The 17,184-nt window shown below is 35.0% G+C and overlaps 2 protein-coding genes across 3 annotated transcripts in view; one reads left to right on the top strand and one right to left on the bottom strand.

Annotated features, from left to right (window-relative positions):
* AIDA (axin interactor, dorsalization associated) overlaps window positions 1-10,928 on the top strand; it is a 42,525-nt gene extending 31,597 nt beyond the window's left edge. Inside the window, exons 7-10 of the mRNA XM_044673145.1 lie at window positions 4,256-4,378; window positions 6,046-6,168; window positions 8,653-8,770; window positions 8,997-10,928. Coding sequence (XP_044529080.1) covers window positions 4,256-4,378; window positions 6,046-6,168; window positions 8,653-8,770; window positions 8,997-9,093 — 461 coding nt within the window. The 3' untranslated portion in view covers window positions 9,094-10,928. The remainder of the gene's footprint in view (window positions 1-4,255; window positions 4,379-6,045; window positions 6,169-8,652; window positions 8,771-8,996) is intronic.
* Window positions 10,929-14,141: 3,213 nt separating this feature from the next.
* Window positions 14,142-17,184, bottom strand: part of MIA3 (MIA SH3 domain ER export factor 3) — a 39,734-nt gene continuing 36,691 nt past the window's right edge. For both annotated transcript variants that reach the window (XM_044673143.1, XM_044673144.1), the window contains one exon: window positions 14,142-15,754. In XM_044673143.1, the coding sequence (XP_044529078.1) occupies window positions 15,426-15,754 (329 nt within the window). In that variant the 3' untranslated portion in view covers window positions 14,142-15,425. The remainder of the gene's footprint in view (window positions 15,755-17,184) is intronic.

Raw genomic sequence — 17,184 nt, 5'->3', positions numbered from 1 at the left:
CTTTGTAGCACCTGGGGCTATAGGTTTGTAATGTTGAATATTCTATCAGATAGAGTCCATTTCCTTGGCAGTCAATTTTAATGATCTCTTTGTTAAAGAAGAGGGATTTGTTGGTGGGGATGGCATATTGGGATAAGACTGCAGTAGAAGGACATTAGTAAAATTTCTAAAATATATATACATATATAATTGAGAATAATAATTTTCTTAATGCTTTTTTCCTTACTTTGAAAAGTAGAGTTGTATAGGTAATCAGAAGGTAGAGAAAATAAGTGTATTGAACTAATAAATGAGAGGCAGCTAGACAGCATAGTAGATAGAGCTCCAGCCTGGAGTCAAGAGATCTGGGTTCAAATCTGACCTCGGATACTTAGCTGTGTTGCCCTGGGCAAGACACTTAATGCTAAATGCCAAGCTCTTACTGCTCTTCACCAAGCTGTCTTTGTGATTTAGGATTACTTATTGAGTCTATTCTTTTCACAATCAGTTTAAGTTGTATTTACTCTGAAAATATAAAGATAACAGTTAACTTTTAAAGGATCTTCAGAGCATAGGAAATTTTTCTCTTATTTTTTTGTCATGCTAGCTGGAAATTCAATGGCAGAATAATTCTTATAAATGCTCTGACTTAAATTAAAACCACAATGCTTTTGGAATGACTAGTTTTTGTTCTGATGCTTTAGAATCAAGTAGATGGACTGTGCTGATTTGCTTAACTAAAAGTTATTAAAGGGCAGCTGGGTAGCTCAGTGGATTGAGAATCAGGCCTAGAGATGGGAGGTCCTAGGTTCAAATCCGGCCCCAAGATACTTCCCAGCTGTGTGACCCTTGGTAAGTCACTTGACCCTCATTGCCCACCCTTACCACTTTTCCACCTATCAGCCAATACACAGAAGTTAAGGGTTTAAAAAAAAAGTTATTAAAAGCCAGGATCGTTATCAAGATTGTGTGTGTTTTGAAATTTGTTCTTTATGTAAATTCTAGGTGGCGATCAATCATTTAAGAAATTTGCTGTTGGAAAAACTTCAAATTTAAGTAATTGCCTACAAGCTACAGTTTGTGAAATTGGAATTTTATTTTTTAGTTAATTAGTTTGAGATTATTAAGCAATATTGGTCCACTTAATGTTACCCTACAGTTGTTTATTGATGGACTGACTTTTAAGGAACAGTTAGGTGGCACAATGGATAGAGTGCAAGACCTGAGTTCAAATTTGGTCCCAAGAACTTAATAGCTATATGACTTTGGGCAAGTCACTTAGCTTCTGTTTGTCCCAGTTTCCTCATATGTAAAGTAGAAGTTTTAAATAGCACATATCTCCCAGGGTTGTAATGAGGATCAAAGAAGATAAATAAGTAAATAAATAATAAAGCCCATAAAGGCTTTTCCCCTTTCTTTTTCCTCAGTTGTCTGAAAGGGCACCATTTGAGATATAACTTAATATCCAGTGATCCCACTATTCCATATTGGCCATTGGCTCAGAAATGCCCTTCCTAACTTGCCTCTGCCACATGAAAACTTTTCCTTTCTTGGAGTTGCAGCCCAATTATCATCCTTCCGATCTAACCAGTCGCTATTTCTTTCCTTCCTTAACTACCTTGGGTTCTAACTACTTTGTATTTATTCTTTCCATATTTATTTTGTGCATACTTTTATATCAATCTGTCATCTCCCCCATTGGAACATAAGCTGTTTTCAATGAGGGATATATTTTTTTATTTGTATCGCCATTACCTGGCACCATAATGGGTTTATTCTAATTGGTTGCTGATTGGTGAAATTCTTATATATAATAGAATGGAATGATTAGTTAGAAATGAATGGATTTGAACATTCACTATCAAGTTTAGTTTATTCTCTCTGTATATATCCATATATTCTAGAAAGGCACATTAATTGGAAAGCCAAGTTAATTAGAAACAAGTAACATATTGTAGATAATGTTGGTGCCTTTGAAGGGCTATGACACTGTCTAGGGAATTGGGTAGTGCTTAACACGTTGGTTGTAGAAACTTGGAAGGATGGTAAAGAGATCATGTGCTAGAGATAGTATAATACCATTTTTTGTTGAACTTTTCCTTTTTTTGGCCACCTTGTGATTCTTGTCCTTGTCCTACCATAAGTCTTCCAGTAGGTAGGGGCTGGGGTGAGAGAAGACAAGGCATCTGGTTTCAAAGATTATAATAGCTGGCATTTGTGTGGCTCTTTAAGGCTTGCAGTCATTTTACATGCATTATCTCATTTTATATAGATGAAAAGCCATACATAAAAAGATAAGTAGAAATATAAAAAGATGATGATTACCAAAGTAGTAGAACAATCAGTAAATATGACAGTGGGGACTGTGGGAGGTAGTAATTAATTCTAGAACATCATGGTCAAATCGTGTATTCTTTTTATGTTACTTATTTGCAAATGGATTATACACTTATCCTCTAACTAGCTTTTCTTTTTTTTTTTAATTTTATTTTTTTAAACCCTTACCTTTCATCTTAGAATCAATAACTGTGTGTTGGTTCTAAGGCAGAAGAACAGTAAGGGCTAGGCAATAGGGGTTAAGTGACTTGACCGGCATCACACAGCTAGGAAGTATCTGAGTCCAGATTTGAAATCAGGACCTCCCAATTCTAGGCCTGGCTTTCAATTCACTGAGCCACCTAACTGCCCCCCAATGATAACTTTTTATAGCTTTTATCCTTTGTTCATGAACTTTTCTCACTTAACTGACCAGGCAGTTCTCCTATATTGTCATGATGCTTTTCTTTAAATTTTATAGAAGTTACCCTTTTCACCACTATGTTGTACTTTTGCTTCTTCAGTAGGGTTAAATGCTAATCTTGTTTATTCAGCTATTTTGCCCAAACTGTTAGTAATTTAAAAAATAGATTATTTTAAATGTTATATGTACATCTTAATTTAGTGCCTTAGTGGAAAGCAAAATAGCAAAAAGAAAGAATAATTCAGATCTTGTTTAACCATGGAGAAAGAAACTGTGTGGTAATAGTAAGAAAAGTTCTATAATTTAAATACCTTGATTCAGATTTTCACTCTGTTATTTACTGTAGCTGTGCCCTTAGATAAGTTTCTTGACCTCTGAGTCCATATATTTTACTCTGGAAACATTTATAATCTTTACACACAGGTGTATATTTCAGGAGTGTATGCAGGAGTTTTGTTATGAATAGATTCCCAGCTAGAGTTAAAATGCATGTGTCCTTTATGCTCTTAAAACTGAGGTATGCTCTTAAAAGACCCCAGAATAGTATTTTAGTGGAGGATAAAGCTATGTAAGTAGTGGATTAAAAAGTGGAATGAATCGGGTTTTATTTTACCTGGTCTTAATATAAAAAAATTATAGTTAAATTAGGTCACAAATTTGTGGGACCAAATCCTGAATTCTGTTGCATAGCTTTCTAGAGCCCAAGGTCCCCTCCTTATTATAATAAGTTCAAGAAAACAACTCTTGCCTTCTGCTATTTCTTCCTAACATTAGCAATAATTGTTGGGGTAAAACTTTAGACATTGCTTATTAGAATAAAGGAAATATTTTCTTGTGGTGACTGATGGTGTGGCAGTTTTTGACCTTTAAATTGCCAGATAAAGATTTCCATTAGTTTGGACCTTCTTGACCCCTTCCTATTGAGAGTTACTTGTGACCTTTCCACTAATTCTTAGTGATCCATGGGAGAGCAGTTATGTGGGACTAGATGTGAAAAGTAAGAGAATTGGGCTACATTTTTTTTCTGAGCAGTTGATTTGGTATGATTGTGTCATGTCCTTTTCCCCCCGCCCCCAATTTTAGGAATGTTAATTTGGAAATTATTTTTCTCAACAACAAAAATTTCTTTGGGGATATTTGGTTGTATTCAGTTACTCAGATTCCTAAATATTTGCATTCTATCTAAATTTATATTGCTGGTTCCTCCTAAAATACTATTAATCACCATGTTTTCTAATTTATACTTATTTCAGGGCAATGGATAATTGCATTTCCTACGTGAGTTAAATTCCTTAATTGACAAACTGTTAACTGAACCCTTGCCACTAACATAGGAATCTTTAGATCTAGACCAGCTTTGTTTTTTCCCAGATGTTAAATAATCTGAAAACCATTTTACCAGGTAGATGAGGATTTTAAAGAGAAATAGTTTATTTGGCTAGGTGAGAACAAGGGCCATGTCTTCTCTGTGTTCTTAAGTACCTACTTTAAAATTATTGCTAGGGTTAATGTTTATTGATGTTTCTCTGTTACCAGGTACTTTATTACCAAGGTTGCCATCTGAACCAGGAATGACGTTACTCACTATCAAAATTGAGAAAATTGGTCTGAAAGATGCGGGGCAGTGCATTGATCCCTATATTACAGTTAGTGTAAAGGGTAAATAGTTCTACTTCTACATTCTGTCTCTGGTGCATTTTATACTACTGCTTCTTGTGGTTAAGCCATTGACATGTTTTGTCATGTATCTGTGACAAATTTATTTTGGTTTACTCTCCAGTAAGACAGGATAACTGGGAACAGATCGCCCACTAATTCCTCCCCTCCAAATTATTGAAAGGGATATGCCAAAAGCACTTGCCTGTTTATTTGTAACATGATGTGCAACATTGCTTTTGGGGTTTTCCTAATACATATATCTATTTTAACTAGTATTTTCATCCAAGCTGATGGTTAGCTTTGTGCATAGGCCTCATCAAACATTATTAGTCCCTTAAGGAATTTAATTAATTCACTACATATTTCAAGGATCTGACCCTTTCGATGCAAAATCAAGTACTCTCTTATTTCCCTTGACTCTCCTGATGTAGGCACTCCCATTCATTTTCAAGGGAACTCTTTGCATGGGAGGATGAATCTGTAGAGGTAGCTGAGAATTAGATCTTTGATGAATCACCAGTGCAGATGGAAAAACAGGGATACACCCACAAACATCCATATCCTGAATGTAATCCTGTGGGACACTGAAAAAGTGAAATATTTGTTATCCTTAACTATGTTGCCATGGTTATTAAACATTAATATTTTTTGGAATTTTTTTCTTTTAGCCATTTGTTTCTTGTGGGCAATTTTATTTTCATTTTTGACCTTGAGTAGGGATCTAGAATCAGACTTTTTTGTTGCTAAGCGTCTATATGGCACTTCAATTTTTACATATTTTCATCAAAAAAAATTACTTTAAATGATTATATGAATAAGCTACTTTCCTACATCTTATCCAATAAGAACTGCATAATTAGTGCAAGTTGCTTATTTGATTGTCCCTATTTGGTAAATCATAGGGACAGATTTAACTTTTAAGGAGTCATGTTAAGTTATATATACTTTTAGAAATATTTTTTATAAAGTCAAGTGTAAATGTGTCTAAGTCTCCGCCACTGTCACTTGATTTTGCCATGAAACACATTCCTTCATGGACTCAAATTGCCAAATATGTATTATATGCATTTCAAGGCATAGACTTATAAGAGACTATATAAATACCTAAGTGCTACAAAATAATTAAGCAGTGAAACTTTGTCTCTGCAACATAAATCTATACTTGTTGTACCACTTAGTTACTGTGGGTTAAACTTGGTTACAGCAAATACAGTGCACATTCTCATTAAGTGACTAGTACAGGACTTTATATGTAGTAGGCACTTAATTATTTTTTGGATTAATAATTGTGATTCTCTGACCTACCAAAAGATTCATTTCAAGAAATATTTAGCATAATGAAAGTACTATATAATTAAAGAACTTGAATGTCACTTTGGAGTTTCATAAGAATGGAATTTGACCAGTAGTTTTGTCCCTGAATTTCACTTTGGATTCACAGTGTTCTAGTCAGTGATGTCCGGTTCTTTGCTCTCTTGATTTTAAAAAATATGAAGAATAGGCATTTGTTCAGAATTACATACAGAAGGAAAGATTATTGCTTCTCAGAAAACAATCATTTAATGATTACATTTGTGTGATGACTATATGTGAGATAGCAAGTTATTTCATAATCTATTTGTTCTTTGTAGTTAGGTATTCACAGTAGAAACTTTCTTTTTCTGTAGATCTGAATGGCATAGATTTAACCCCTGTGCAAGATACTCCTGTGGCTTCAAGGAAGGAGGATACCTATGTTCACTTTAATGTGGACATTGAACTTCAGAAACACATTGAAAAATTAACCAAAGGTTTGTAGCATTAAAGAGTAGAAAATTGTGTCTAAAGATTTTAATGTGTAGGTATTACATGACTATATAACCCATTTATGTAATCAAGGAAAACTTGCTTAGAAGCAAACTTCCTTTTACAATGAAATAAAATCCTGGTTCATAGCAAAATAGAATTTTTTTTTATCCTAATGAACCAAGGGGTCCTACTTAATAACAAAGCCACCAGTTACAGTTGAAACTATTTCCCTCATCCACTCCCCAAGATTTATTGTCTAGAAAAGTGGATAGTGGAATTCCTAACTAGTTGTCTAGGGGGATAGAAGGAAAAATAAAATCTTTGAAAAAGTATAATATGGTAAAATTATTTTTTATAGTTAAAAATGTTTGAGAAGTTGAAACATTTTCTCTGACTTTTATCATATGTATTCTTAGACTGTCCCTTAAAAAAAGATTTTGGAATCTGTGTGCTGAGATTCACATCCTAGATAAAGATTCTCAAACCTTCGTTTTTTTTTTGAGGGAATAAACAAATACAATACAGTTTGTGCTCTGTGGGACCCCTCAGGGGTCACTTCTAAACTCTGAAGAACACTTTAGAAACTGAAAACATTTCCAGAAAGTACTTAATGTTTTCTTTCTCCATTTGGTGTGAGGTGAACATTCAGGATTACTGTTTGAAAGAATATTAGCAGAATGGGTGTTTAATAAATACTTCTTGAATAAATTTCAGGTTGGGAGATGTCATATAAACGAGAATGGTTAATAAAATGTGCTTTTCCTTGTACCAAATAGATCTTTCATTGAAAATTGTAAATTGTATGCAAGTGGGGGTTTCATGTGCTAACTTTTCCGTTTTAACACACCTCTGTGTCCTTGATGACGTGACTCACAAGATGCTAAAAGCAAAGCTATTCAGAGTTTGAGGCCCTTCACACTCTCAGGCCTTTTGCAACTTCTTTAATCCTAACTGGGACCAGTGCTAAGGCACACACTTGGTGCTTGTTTATATAAAGTGTAATTATAGTCTTATCTGGCTGTTCTTGTGAGGAATGGCCTTGTCACAGATTTTGCCTTTGTGTTTGTGCTTATGCATAACATGTAGCACAGAGCTATGCATGCCAGGGACTTAGTAAATATATCATTTGCTGATGATTGAATAATTCAAAAGAAACTTCAGTTTGTAAACAAATTCTTCCTAAAAACAAAAAACACTTGGGATCTTTCTCACCATTCTCAAGTATTATTTTAACTTCAGAACATTGCTCCCTTTAGATCTCAAAGACACTTAGCTTCTTGAAGAAACTAATAAATTTGATCTGCTCTCTTTATTGGCTCAGAGGCAGTATCTCTAGTAATGTGGGAGGTGGAAGGGAGGAAGTAGCCATTTTACGGATCTGGGAGGGTCTTATTTGGGGAAAGGGAGGTCACCAGCAGGCTAAATTCTGCAGTCCAGTTGTATGTGGTGGGAGAAGCCTGGCCTCTTATGCTTATCTCTCCCCTACCCAGATCCTGTTGTCTCCTGAGCGATTGGTTTCTCTTTTCCCCCCTGACAGGTGAGGCACTCCAATTGGACCCAAGTGCCAAGGCTGTGCACACGTTTCTGAACATTGTTAAGCTTCTAGTAACTTGTGAGTTTTGTCATCAGTGAAAATATTAGATGTGTGTTGGCGGTCTTTAAAATCCGAGATACAGCACAGTTCCGGTTAAGGCAGCATTAATAGGTAACCAGTTAACAAATTCCCCTGACTTCCCTCCCCCAATTTTCATATCTTCTTTTGAAATTGATTGCTAATGGCTAAATTGGTGTGGGGTGTGTTCTTTCTGTGTTGTTGTTGTTTTAAATAAAGATCTTTTAGGGGTGGGAGGATTGGAAAGCTTTCCTATTTAATTTGGGGAATTAAAAATAAAACAACCAATCACATTGCTTCCTAGCTGAGAGAAAACTGGTTTCTTTCCTAGCTTCACCTTCTTTTATTGCTCTCGTCTTATTAATGCTATTATAGTAAAGAAATTGCCATTACTATCTGGACAATTTTATTTATTAATGAAGTACTTTTAGTGTGATTTACCTTCAAATGTGAAACACCTGAAAGATTTGTATTAGTAAAAAAGGAGTGACTATAATTTAAATTCTTTCCGTATTCCTTTAAAGCACCCTGCCAACTATTTCCATCCAATTACATTTAAACATGGTCACCAGACAGATGTGATAAGTTTACTTTTTAAATATACTTTAAGCATGTTTTGGTGGTTTATGATCTTAACCATTCATGAGATTTTTATAAATTTGAGTTAGTCTAACTTACAGGAGACAGTTTTTGGTAAACACAATAAGTTCTGAATAACCATACTGAGAAAAAATATACTTGAATTCAGGTCATTAAAATTATGCCAACTGCTATTTTTTCATGTGCTGCTCCCTTATCGGTGGAAATGGATTAACTACTCAGCAGAAATGTATTGACTGTATTGTTGCTTATATGAGATATTTTTCTTCTTCAGGTGCAGCTATTTTCTTTGAATTCAAACACTATAAGCCTAAAAAAAGGTTTACCAGCACCAAATGTTTTGCTTTCATGGAGATGGATGAAATTAAACCTGGGCCAATTATAATAGAACTGTAAGTGTTGTACATGTAAATAATATTTGTTTAATGGCATTTGAGTTTTAGATACCTGTCTAGATACCTCTCCCCTGCTCAGAGAGTAATGTGGTTCTCTATAAAGCAGAGCCAAAATCCTAAAACCAAGTACTTTTCAGGGGCTAAAAATTAATCTTCATTACTTTGAAAAGATTAGTCACTCAAGTTTATATTTACAATGTGCCACCTTCTGTTGTGGTTACAGATACAAGAAACCCACTGACTTTAAAAGAAAGAAACTGCAGTTGTTGACCAAGAAACCACTTTATCTTCACCTCCATCAAACTTTGCACAAGGAATGACCATGGCATGTATTATCCTGAAACTTCAGTGATCTGAACCCTTCACTACAAAATCATGGTAGCTGTATGTAGCACATCCTTCAGTAGGCTCCTAGGAAACCAGCCCTCCTCCTCATGCCAACAAATGAAAAGTGAGATCCGTTCTACAGCTGTACCACAGAAATGTTCACAGCCCTGCCCATCACTGGAGGCCAGAACTACAGCATTCATTCATAAAAAAATTCCTTTGGCCTACAGGTTTTTCCATAGATTTAAAAAAATCTTCAAATTGTGTAAAGGGTAACGGTTAAGTTTTAAATTTACTCACTATAGGAAAACAACACCAGAGGCAGCCAAGAAAAACTAACCTCCTTGCAGGATTTACTCCCCTAATTCACTTTTGCTTCAGTACACTCCTTTGAATCCGTGTGTTTATTTCCAGGTCTCTATTGCTTTGTGTTAAGAGTAGGAAGAGAGCAGTACAAGAGAAATTTGCCAGGTACCAGAATTGGTAAACTTGTATATGGTTTATGGTTTGTGGTTTATACCCGGGGTAGTAGCTCACCACTTATCCTTACCAGGTGATTGGTTATGGGGAGACTTCAGAAGAATTCATAACTTTACTATGAACATAGTTGAAATCTCATTGGGATTATTTCCATATTTCAGTAGCACCAAAAGACTTGAGCTTAAAATTATTTGAATTAGCTGTATTCTTTTTAGATATTTTAAGGAAATGGTCATCTAGGTTTTTTTCTTATTTAAAGCTCTTCCTCAGCCAATAGTGATTCTAGAATGACAAATAAAAATAAATAGAACCTAGATGGTGTCTAAATAATTTAGGTTTTTGGGACAGTGTTCAGCTACTATAGAATGGTTGAAAAAAAACCTTTTGTACATTTCTAAGACATCTCATCCAAAAAGATTGAATTCAATCAGCTCCCATAAGAGACCTTGCAGGAGTAACTTGCTGCTTTTTCTGAAAACTGATTGTGAATCCTTTTAAAACCTGCATACCTCTTAGAGCAATTTGTATGCAAGTCTGAAAAGTTCATCTAAATTTTGTTTCTGAGATAGATAGCTAGGATTACCATTTATTTTCTATTCAGATGTATTAAAGTCATCTCTATGAAAAGATGCAGGTCATTAGCATATAATTTTAATATCTACATAATTTTTTACTTAATAAAGGGACATGAATAAACCCAAGCAGACTTTTCGTATACATAATAGGTGGGATATTTAATACAGTAAGGTCTGTGCTGTGCTTTATGTGGATTATATGTAGTATGCACAAACTTTCATATGCACTTGTATAATAGTTGTTTTTTTAATCCAGCACAGGTGAAAGCATTGTCAATACTCGCTTTTTTATTGTATAATCATTCATATACCACTCGGCTCATTTGCTTTCTGTACCTCATAATTCTAACCAGTTGTATAACAATTTTATTAGGTAAATTCAACAAAAAAATTCCGTTTATCCCCTCCTGCCCTAAGGAATATATTCTTCGCTTTTAGTTCTCCCTTTTGATTAGTACATGCCAAATAGACAGTTATAAACTAACTAAATCACCAATAGTTGATGATAAAATGTCTCCCTTTCCTCAATCTTATTTGAAAAGAGCTCTTGCATTTTGAGCTAACAAATTTCTTGATTTTAAACTCAAAAGCAGGTATTCACATTATTTTCAAATAATGTAAGATTCCTTTAGTGCTATGAATGCTTTAAGTATGCAGTAAATCTTGATGATGAGATCTAAAAACCATCCCTAAAATAACCTAAAATTGATGAAAATGTAATAAAAATGTCATTTCGTTTTCCTTCAAATAAAATTAAAGAAACATGCAAGTAACTTTTCTGCTTCACAAGTGTGGTTTAGGAGCACCAGTGCCTTAGGAAGACCATTTGAAGAAGTTTAAGTTTGACCATGCTTCAGTTTTCTGATGTAAGCACTTGTTATTGCAGAAACAACTCTTCACTTAATTTCTCTACCTTTTGATGTGTCCCAGGTCTCAGCAATTTATAGTCTTCCTTTATGTGATGAATTTTTTCACTGACAGAAATCCAAAAGTGAGCAATAATCACACTATACATTTGTCTTTCCATGATAGAGCACGGCTGATTCAAAAAAATAAGATGGCTTTGTGCAGTAGAATGAATTTTACATGGTAGCACTAGAAAGTTAGTAAATAAACTTGGTTGGATGGGATGACTACTGTAGTACAATTACAGCTTTTTTTTTTTTTGGAGTGCAATCTAATAATTGAAAATAAAAATGATTTGTGATATATCTACAGTGATGCTCTACTTTGGGCTCTTCGGGGGGTAGGGGGTGGAGGGATGGTGCAACTAGTATGTGGTTGGAAAGTTTTAAGATGTTTATGGACTGGTTCATATTGGTTCATGTTAGACGAGCTTGTTTTTCTAAATTCCATTGATAAGATCACATGAGTTTTCTTGAAGAGCATACCATAAAAATTACTTGAGAATAAGTTATGGAAAGGGAAAGAGTTCTCATTCTGAGTAAATGATTAGGTTGGATTAAGCTTTGCTACTGTGATATTTTCTACCTAAACTGGAATCTGTATCCAACTGGTGTTTACAACTTTTTGACTCAGCATTGTTACATGTCCAAGTATCATAGGTATTCCATTTCAAATAGGTATATAAAGTTTGTGTTTGTGGATCAAGTAATAAAACTGTTATTTTACTAATGTTAAGCACATCTCTTTTACTGTGAAATATGGAATGTCGTTTTAAAAAATTCTTCCACTCAATCTTCTAAAAGGGCTGGAGTATGGCCGGGGGGGAAGGAGGGGGAACGCTTATGAAAAAATTAACTTTATTCCTTTATAATAGTGATTGAACTTTTAAATATGTTGTCCCTTTTTTCATTTCTCTCAAATGTATTGTGATAATGTAATGCCATTAGTCTAAAGATTCTTAATTTAAGCAATTCTTTACTGAAGCTTTTATACCTTTTATATACCATTCTTATTGGAGCAAAAAAAAAATGGAGGCAATGAAAAATCATGCTGTAGATCTTTGGTAATATAATTTAAGATGTGGAACTTAAAGGAGTTAGAGGGGTCTCTAGAGTAATAAAATTTTCCACCCTTAAGTTTCAGATTTGTAACAGTTGAGTTATAAAGTCTAAATCTTAACCTATACACCATGTTATATAAGTAGTGTGATTTGAAGTGCCTGCAAACTGTTTCTTTTACTAAAGCATTGTTTTAAAGGTTATGTGATAATAATGTGGTGATATGTATGTAAAACAAATGGTCATTATTGTTTACAAGTTTTTTCAATACTGTACGAATCATCAGCAACTTGATTTTCCCTGAGAGATCCATATACTGTCTATCACATGGAGCCAAAATTCAGGTATATTTAAAAAATACAGTTAGGATAGGAATTAGCTAAAGGCTTTTTTAAGGCACCCCATTTTGATGTCTTAACACCTACATTATCAGAAGGTTTGACAATGACAACTGCCTAGAATATAGTCTGAGTAATAAATAAAGGGAAAAGACTATATTCGGCCCCAGAATTAGGTGTCATAGTCTATGCACTGAAGCTAATGCACTTTACACACAGGAAACTCCCCTCAGATCCTTACTCGTTTTTATTTAGCCATCTTATTAAAGTTGTATGTTATATGATTTCTAAGCCCATAGCAAATTAAGAGTGGGCTGCTAAAGGCAGGAATAATGATAGCAAGAAGTGTGAATAATTAACAATCTTACTGTGGGGAGAAAACAAGAATTTTAAAGTTTACGTTCAGAACCAGCATAGAAACAAATAGCCCTACCCTGTCAGTCAGTAGCCCCTAAAAGAAACTGGTCTATGATAGCACAGCTAACTAATGACACTAATTTGTCAAGAAAGGGTTAAATGTACAATATTCCTGCTTCCAAAGTAGGAAATATGTGATATTTTAAAAGGGAAAACAAATTTTGATACTTAAATGGGCGAGTCTTCAGTTAACAAGAAAATCCATTCACTTGGTATGTAGAGTAATAATTCAACTCCCCCAACAATGTTGGATGGATAGACATGTTCCTTCCTATTTATTATCCTTCGTGTAAGACTGGCTTCTTTGGGTAGTTATCCCTGAAATTATTTAAGCATGTAGGCCTGTTCCATACCTTGTAGATGTGAAGTCCCTTTTGGCTCTAAATCCTATGAAATGTTAATACTACAAATTTTTGTCTATTGTTTGGATAGTGTCAATTTTCAGATCTATATTTCAGCCATGTTCCAGTGGACAAAAAACACAGTAAAATAAATCTGATAACATTTATATGCATGTTTTTATTCCATGGGAAGGAACTAAATCCCTCCCTCCCACCCCAGGAAAGAAGTGCATGTTTTTTATGAAAATGAATTTCAGTCCAAAAGGTTTCCATTTGCAGCATAGAGTACGGAGAGTATAAAAAGGTTCTAGGAAGGAAAAAAAAGAAGGACCCTGGATGAATTTTCACTTCACCTAAACCAAATTTTCTTCACCTAAACTGAACATTATGGGGTGGACATAAGATTCTATGCCATCCAGGTGGCAGACTAATGGATGGACAGACAAGCATCTCTCATAAAATGAGTTTTGATCTGCATATAGTAAAGAAAACATCCAAAATGGTAAGAACAGATTATTCTGTTCAAAGAATTACTATATAACTGTATAGAGAGCAACCATTGGAGTCAGGACATGAGTCAAAATTCTGCATCCAACAAATCTCCTCTCCCTAAGCAGTTATTCTTTTAAAAAAATACTTTAAATCTAAACAGGATTTGTGGATTAACTTCTATTTAAAATAAACTGACTTCAATGTTAACCTTTATTAACTCAAATCATGTCAAAATTTAGCAACCTTGTAGGAATTCTGACACTCAAGAAAAACAATTTGAACAATCTGAAGATGTAACCACAATCATTGCAGTTACTTTTCAAATATTTGTGAGGATCAAATGTGCTATTTATATATAATTTGCTCATCAATTGTTCACATCTTTCTGAGGGAAATGAAGATAACACCTTGTTATTTACCAAATAAGAGGGCAATTTGCAATGAAGTCTTTATTTTCAATTTTATAAAAAGAAATACAAATAAATTCAAAGGATAAGAGGCCTTGTCTACCTGAATGTCTTAACCATGTTAAGTATTGCTTCTATGAAACCTTTTATATAAGACTCTTACTACTGTGCAAGTAACATTCAAATTGCAATAAATACATAGTTCTGTTCTTTTTGATTATTCAGGGATGTTCAGGAAGAGGATGAATTCTTGTTTTCCCCTTAAAACTTCAATTATAATCAAATTTTAGCCTCATCCAGATGAAGTTTTTTGCAACATAGTGATTATACTAGAGAAGATGAAGCCTTTTTGTCAGCGTAAATAAAACTTAAATAATGACTTTAATAGTTAAATTTTCCTTAATTTATTGACTAAGGCCTAACTTTTACTTCAATGATGGCTGTTACCATTTTTGAAGTAGATAATATGGGAAAGCACCAGGGTAAATACAACACAGTTGGGTAGGTTTTTGAAATGGGGATAAGTATACCTTTGGAACCTATAATCTTTAACTGCTAGAACCTCACATTTCCAAAAGGGCACAAATTATTGAATTGAATGAGATTATATTCCAGTGTTAATCTCAATCTTTTAACAACTGGATTTTACTTGGAAATAATACAAAAGGAAGTTTATTTTTAGATGATGGTTCATACAGCACTAATGCAATAATCTCTGGGATTATTAGTAAAATTTTTTAGGATTAATTATTGATGCTCCTGGTCTTCAAAACCAGACCTTTTTAAAAAGAAGTTTATCCACACAGTCCCTCTGTAATAACTGTTACATATGTTGCAGAATGGTCTACACTAACAATAGTTTAACAAAATAACAGGGGAAAGGAGGCAATGGGAATAGCGCTTAACCTTTTTTAATAAAGTATTTCCACAGGAAATGTTGATTACATTTATGACATTTGAAATCATCAATTACATAAACTACATGAAACTAAAACACAGGTATATTTTTTTTGTATTGCACATTTAAAGAGCTGCAAAAGGTTACAGCTTAAAACGTCCTCATTCATGGCAAAAAAAAAGTATGTTTTTGCTTCTCAAATCATGGAGAGGTTGAATAGTTTGGCTCATAAATGCACAATGATGCCAGGAGCAGTTGAATGGGGGGGAAAAATCCTGCAAAAAATACAAAGTAAACAAACCTACATACAAACCTAATCATGAAATGAAAGTAAAATTTATTTTGAAGCCAATGAAATCTTTTACCTGTATGAAGTGTCCCAACAGTCTATTCTCTCAAGGTGAAGGCTAAAGTTATGGGCTCTGTTCTGGAGCCTGTGCATAGTCCTGTGTGCTTCCTTGAGAGGCATGAGGTGGATGAGGAAGAGATGGGGCATAGTCTCTAGAACCTGAAGGTGTCAAGTCTCTTGAAAAGGGTGGTGGTGGATAGTCCCTTGGACCATGGGCTGGAGGTGGTAATCTTGGGCCAGGAGGAAGGTATTCCCTTGGGCCAGGAGGGCCTAGGGGTCCAAAAGGTGGATGTCCACGTATGTATTCCCGGGGGTCAGGAGGTAGGTCCCTTATTCCTGGTGGAAGGCCATGTAAGTATTCCCGAAAGCTTGGAGGTGGAGGACCACCAGGTACTAGGCAAAGAAAAAGAAAATTAAATTACCAAAGGTTATTTTAACCTGACGCTAATCATGAGAGCTGGTTTTACAATTGAAGAGTAGCATAACATTCAGAGAAATAGTATTAAATCCTGAATCAAAGACTACAAGAGAGAGTCATTTCAATGTAAAGCCGACAATGTCTACTTAAAATGAACTTGGGGTTTATTACCTTAGCACCTCAGGCATAAAAGTTAAGAACTTCACCTATGAACAATCCCCTTTTCCTCAGAATTGCAGGCTACCACAACTTCAAAATGGTGGGGGTTAGACTATGTCCAACTTAGCCAGGTGCATCTTTGCACTGCAAAGCTCTGCAGTCAATATTACCTAGATGTGTTGGCTTTGTGCTAAGGCCAGAAATAAAAAGAACAAAAGACAGTCTACAGGGGGCAGCTGGGTAGCTCAGTGGATTGAGAGCCAGGCCTAGAGACGGGAGGTCCTAGGTTCAAATCCAGCCTCAGACATTTCCCAGCTGTGTGACCCTGGGCAAGTCACTTTCCCTTACCACTCTTCCACCTATAAGTCAATACACAGAAGTAGTTATGGGTTTAAAATTTAAAAAAAAAAGACAGTCTACAGTCCTTGCCCTCAAGGAGCTTACACTAGAATGGGTGAGATAAATGCAAATAAGCTTTATGTAAGATAAATAGGTCATAACCAACAGAGAGAAGGCACTAAAATTAAAGAGGGGATTGGGAAATATTTCCTACAAAAGATGGAATTTTAGCTGGGACTTGAAAAGAACCCAGGGAAACTGGGGTAGTGATGAATAAGGAGAGAATTCCAGGCATGGAGGGCAGCCAGGATAATTTTTTCTTACCCATTCTTAATATTGTGAAAGAGAAATCTTTAATCTCTTTGTCTATTTTGAGTTAACACTAACTTAAGTACCCTAACTTAGTACACCTCACCAGGCTGTGAAGTGTGAATTGTACTTTCTTTTAGTACTCCTACTTGGTACCTCCCTCACCAAGACACTAAAGAGTGTTTGCAAGTCATTTGCTAAAGGGAGTAACAACTCAGTCAGGAAATTGTGAATCCTTTTGATAAGAGTTTACACCTCCAGAGGATGAGAAGTGGATCCGCAAGTCACTGCCCCTCCCCGCTCCAGGCAATGCTAGACAATTTGAAAGCTGTGATTGGCTCCTGTGAAGAGGGGAAGGGACAAGAAGTCACTATAAAAGCCCTGAATTTCTGGGACTAGAGGTTGTCTTCAGCTCAAGCTGTCTCTTGAAGGGAACTTGGGTGAGTGAATAGCTGGGTTTCCTTTCCTGACTTCTGGAGAGGGATTAAATCCGGTAAAGGGTTAACAAGTTGAGCCAGGCTGAGTGGCATCTTATTTCTCACTTTCACTCCACCTATTTTGTAAATAAAAACTATTGAAAGTAATTTTGACTTGAGCT

The sequence above is a fragment of the Gracilinanus agilis genome, chromosome 4, assembly GCF_016433145.1.
Source record: "Gracilinanus agilis isolate LMUSP501 chromosome 4, AgileGrace, whole genome shotgun sequence".
In the NCBI taxonomy this organism is placed as follows: Eukaryota; Metazoa; Chordata; class Mammalia; order Didelphimorphia; family Didelphidae; genus Gracilinanus; species Gracilinanus agilis.
This window is presented reverse-complemented; position numbering and strand designations above follow the sequence as displayed.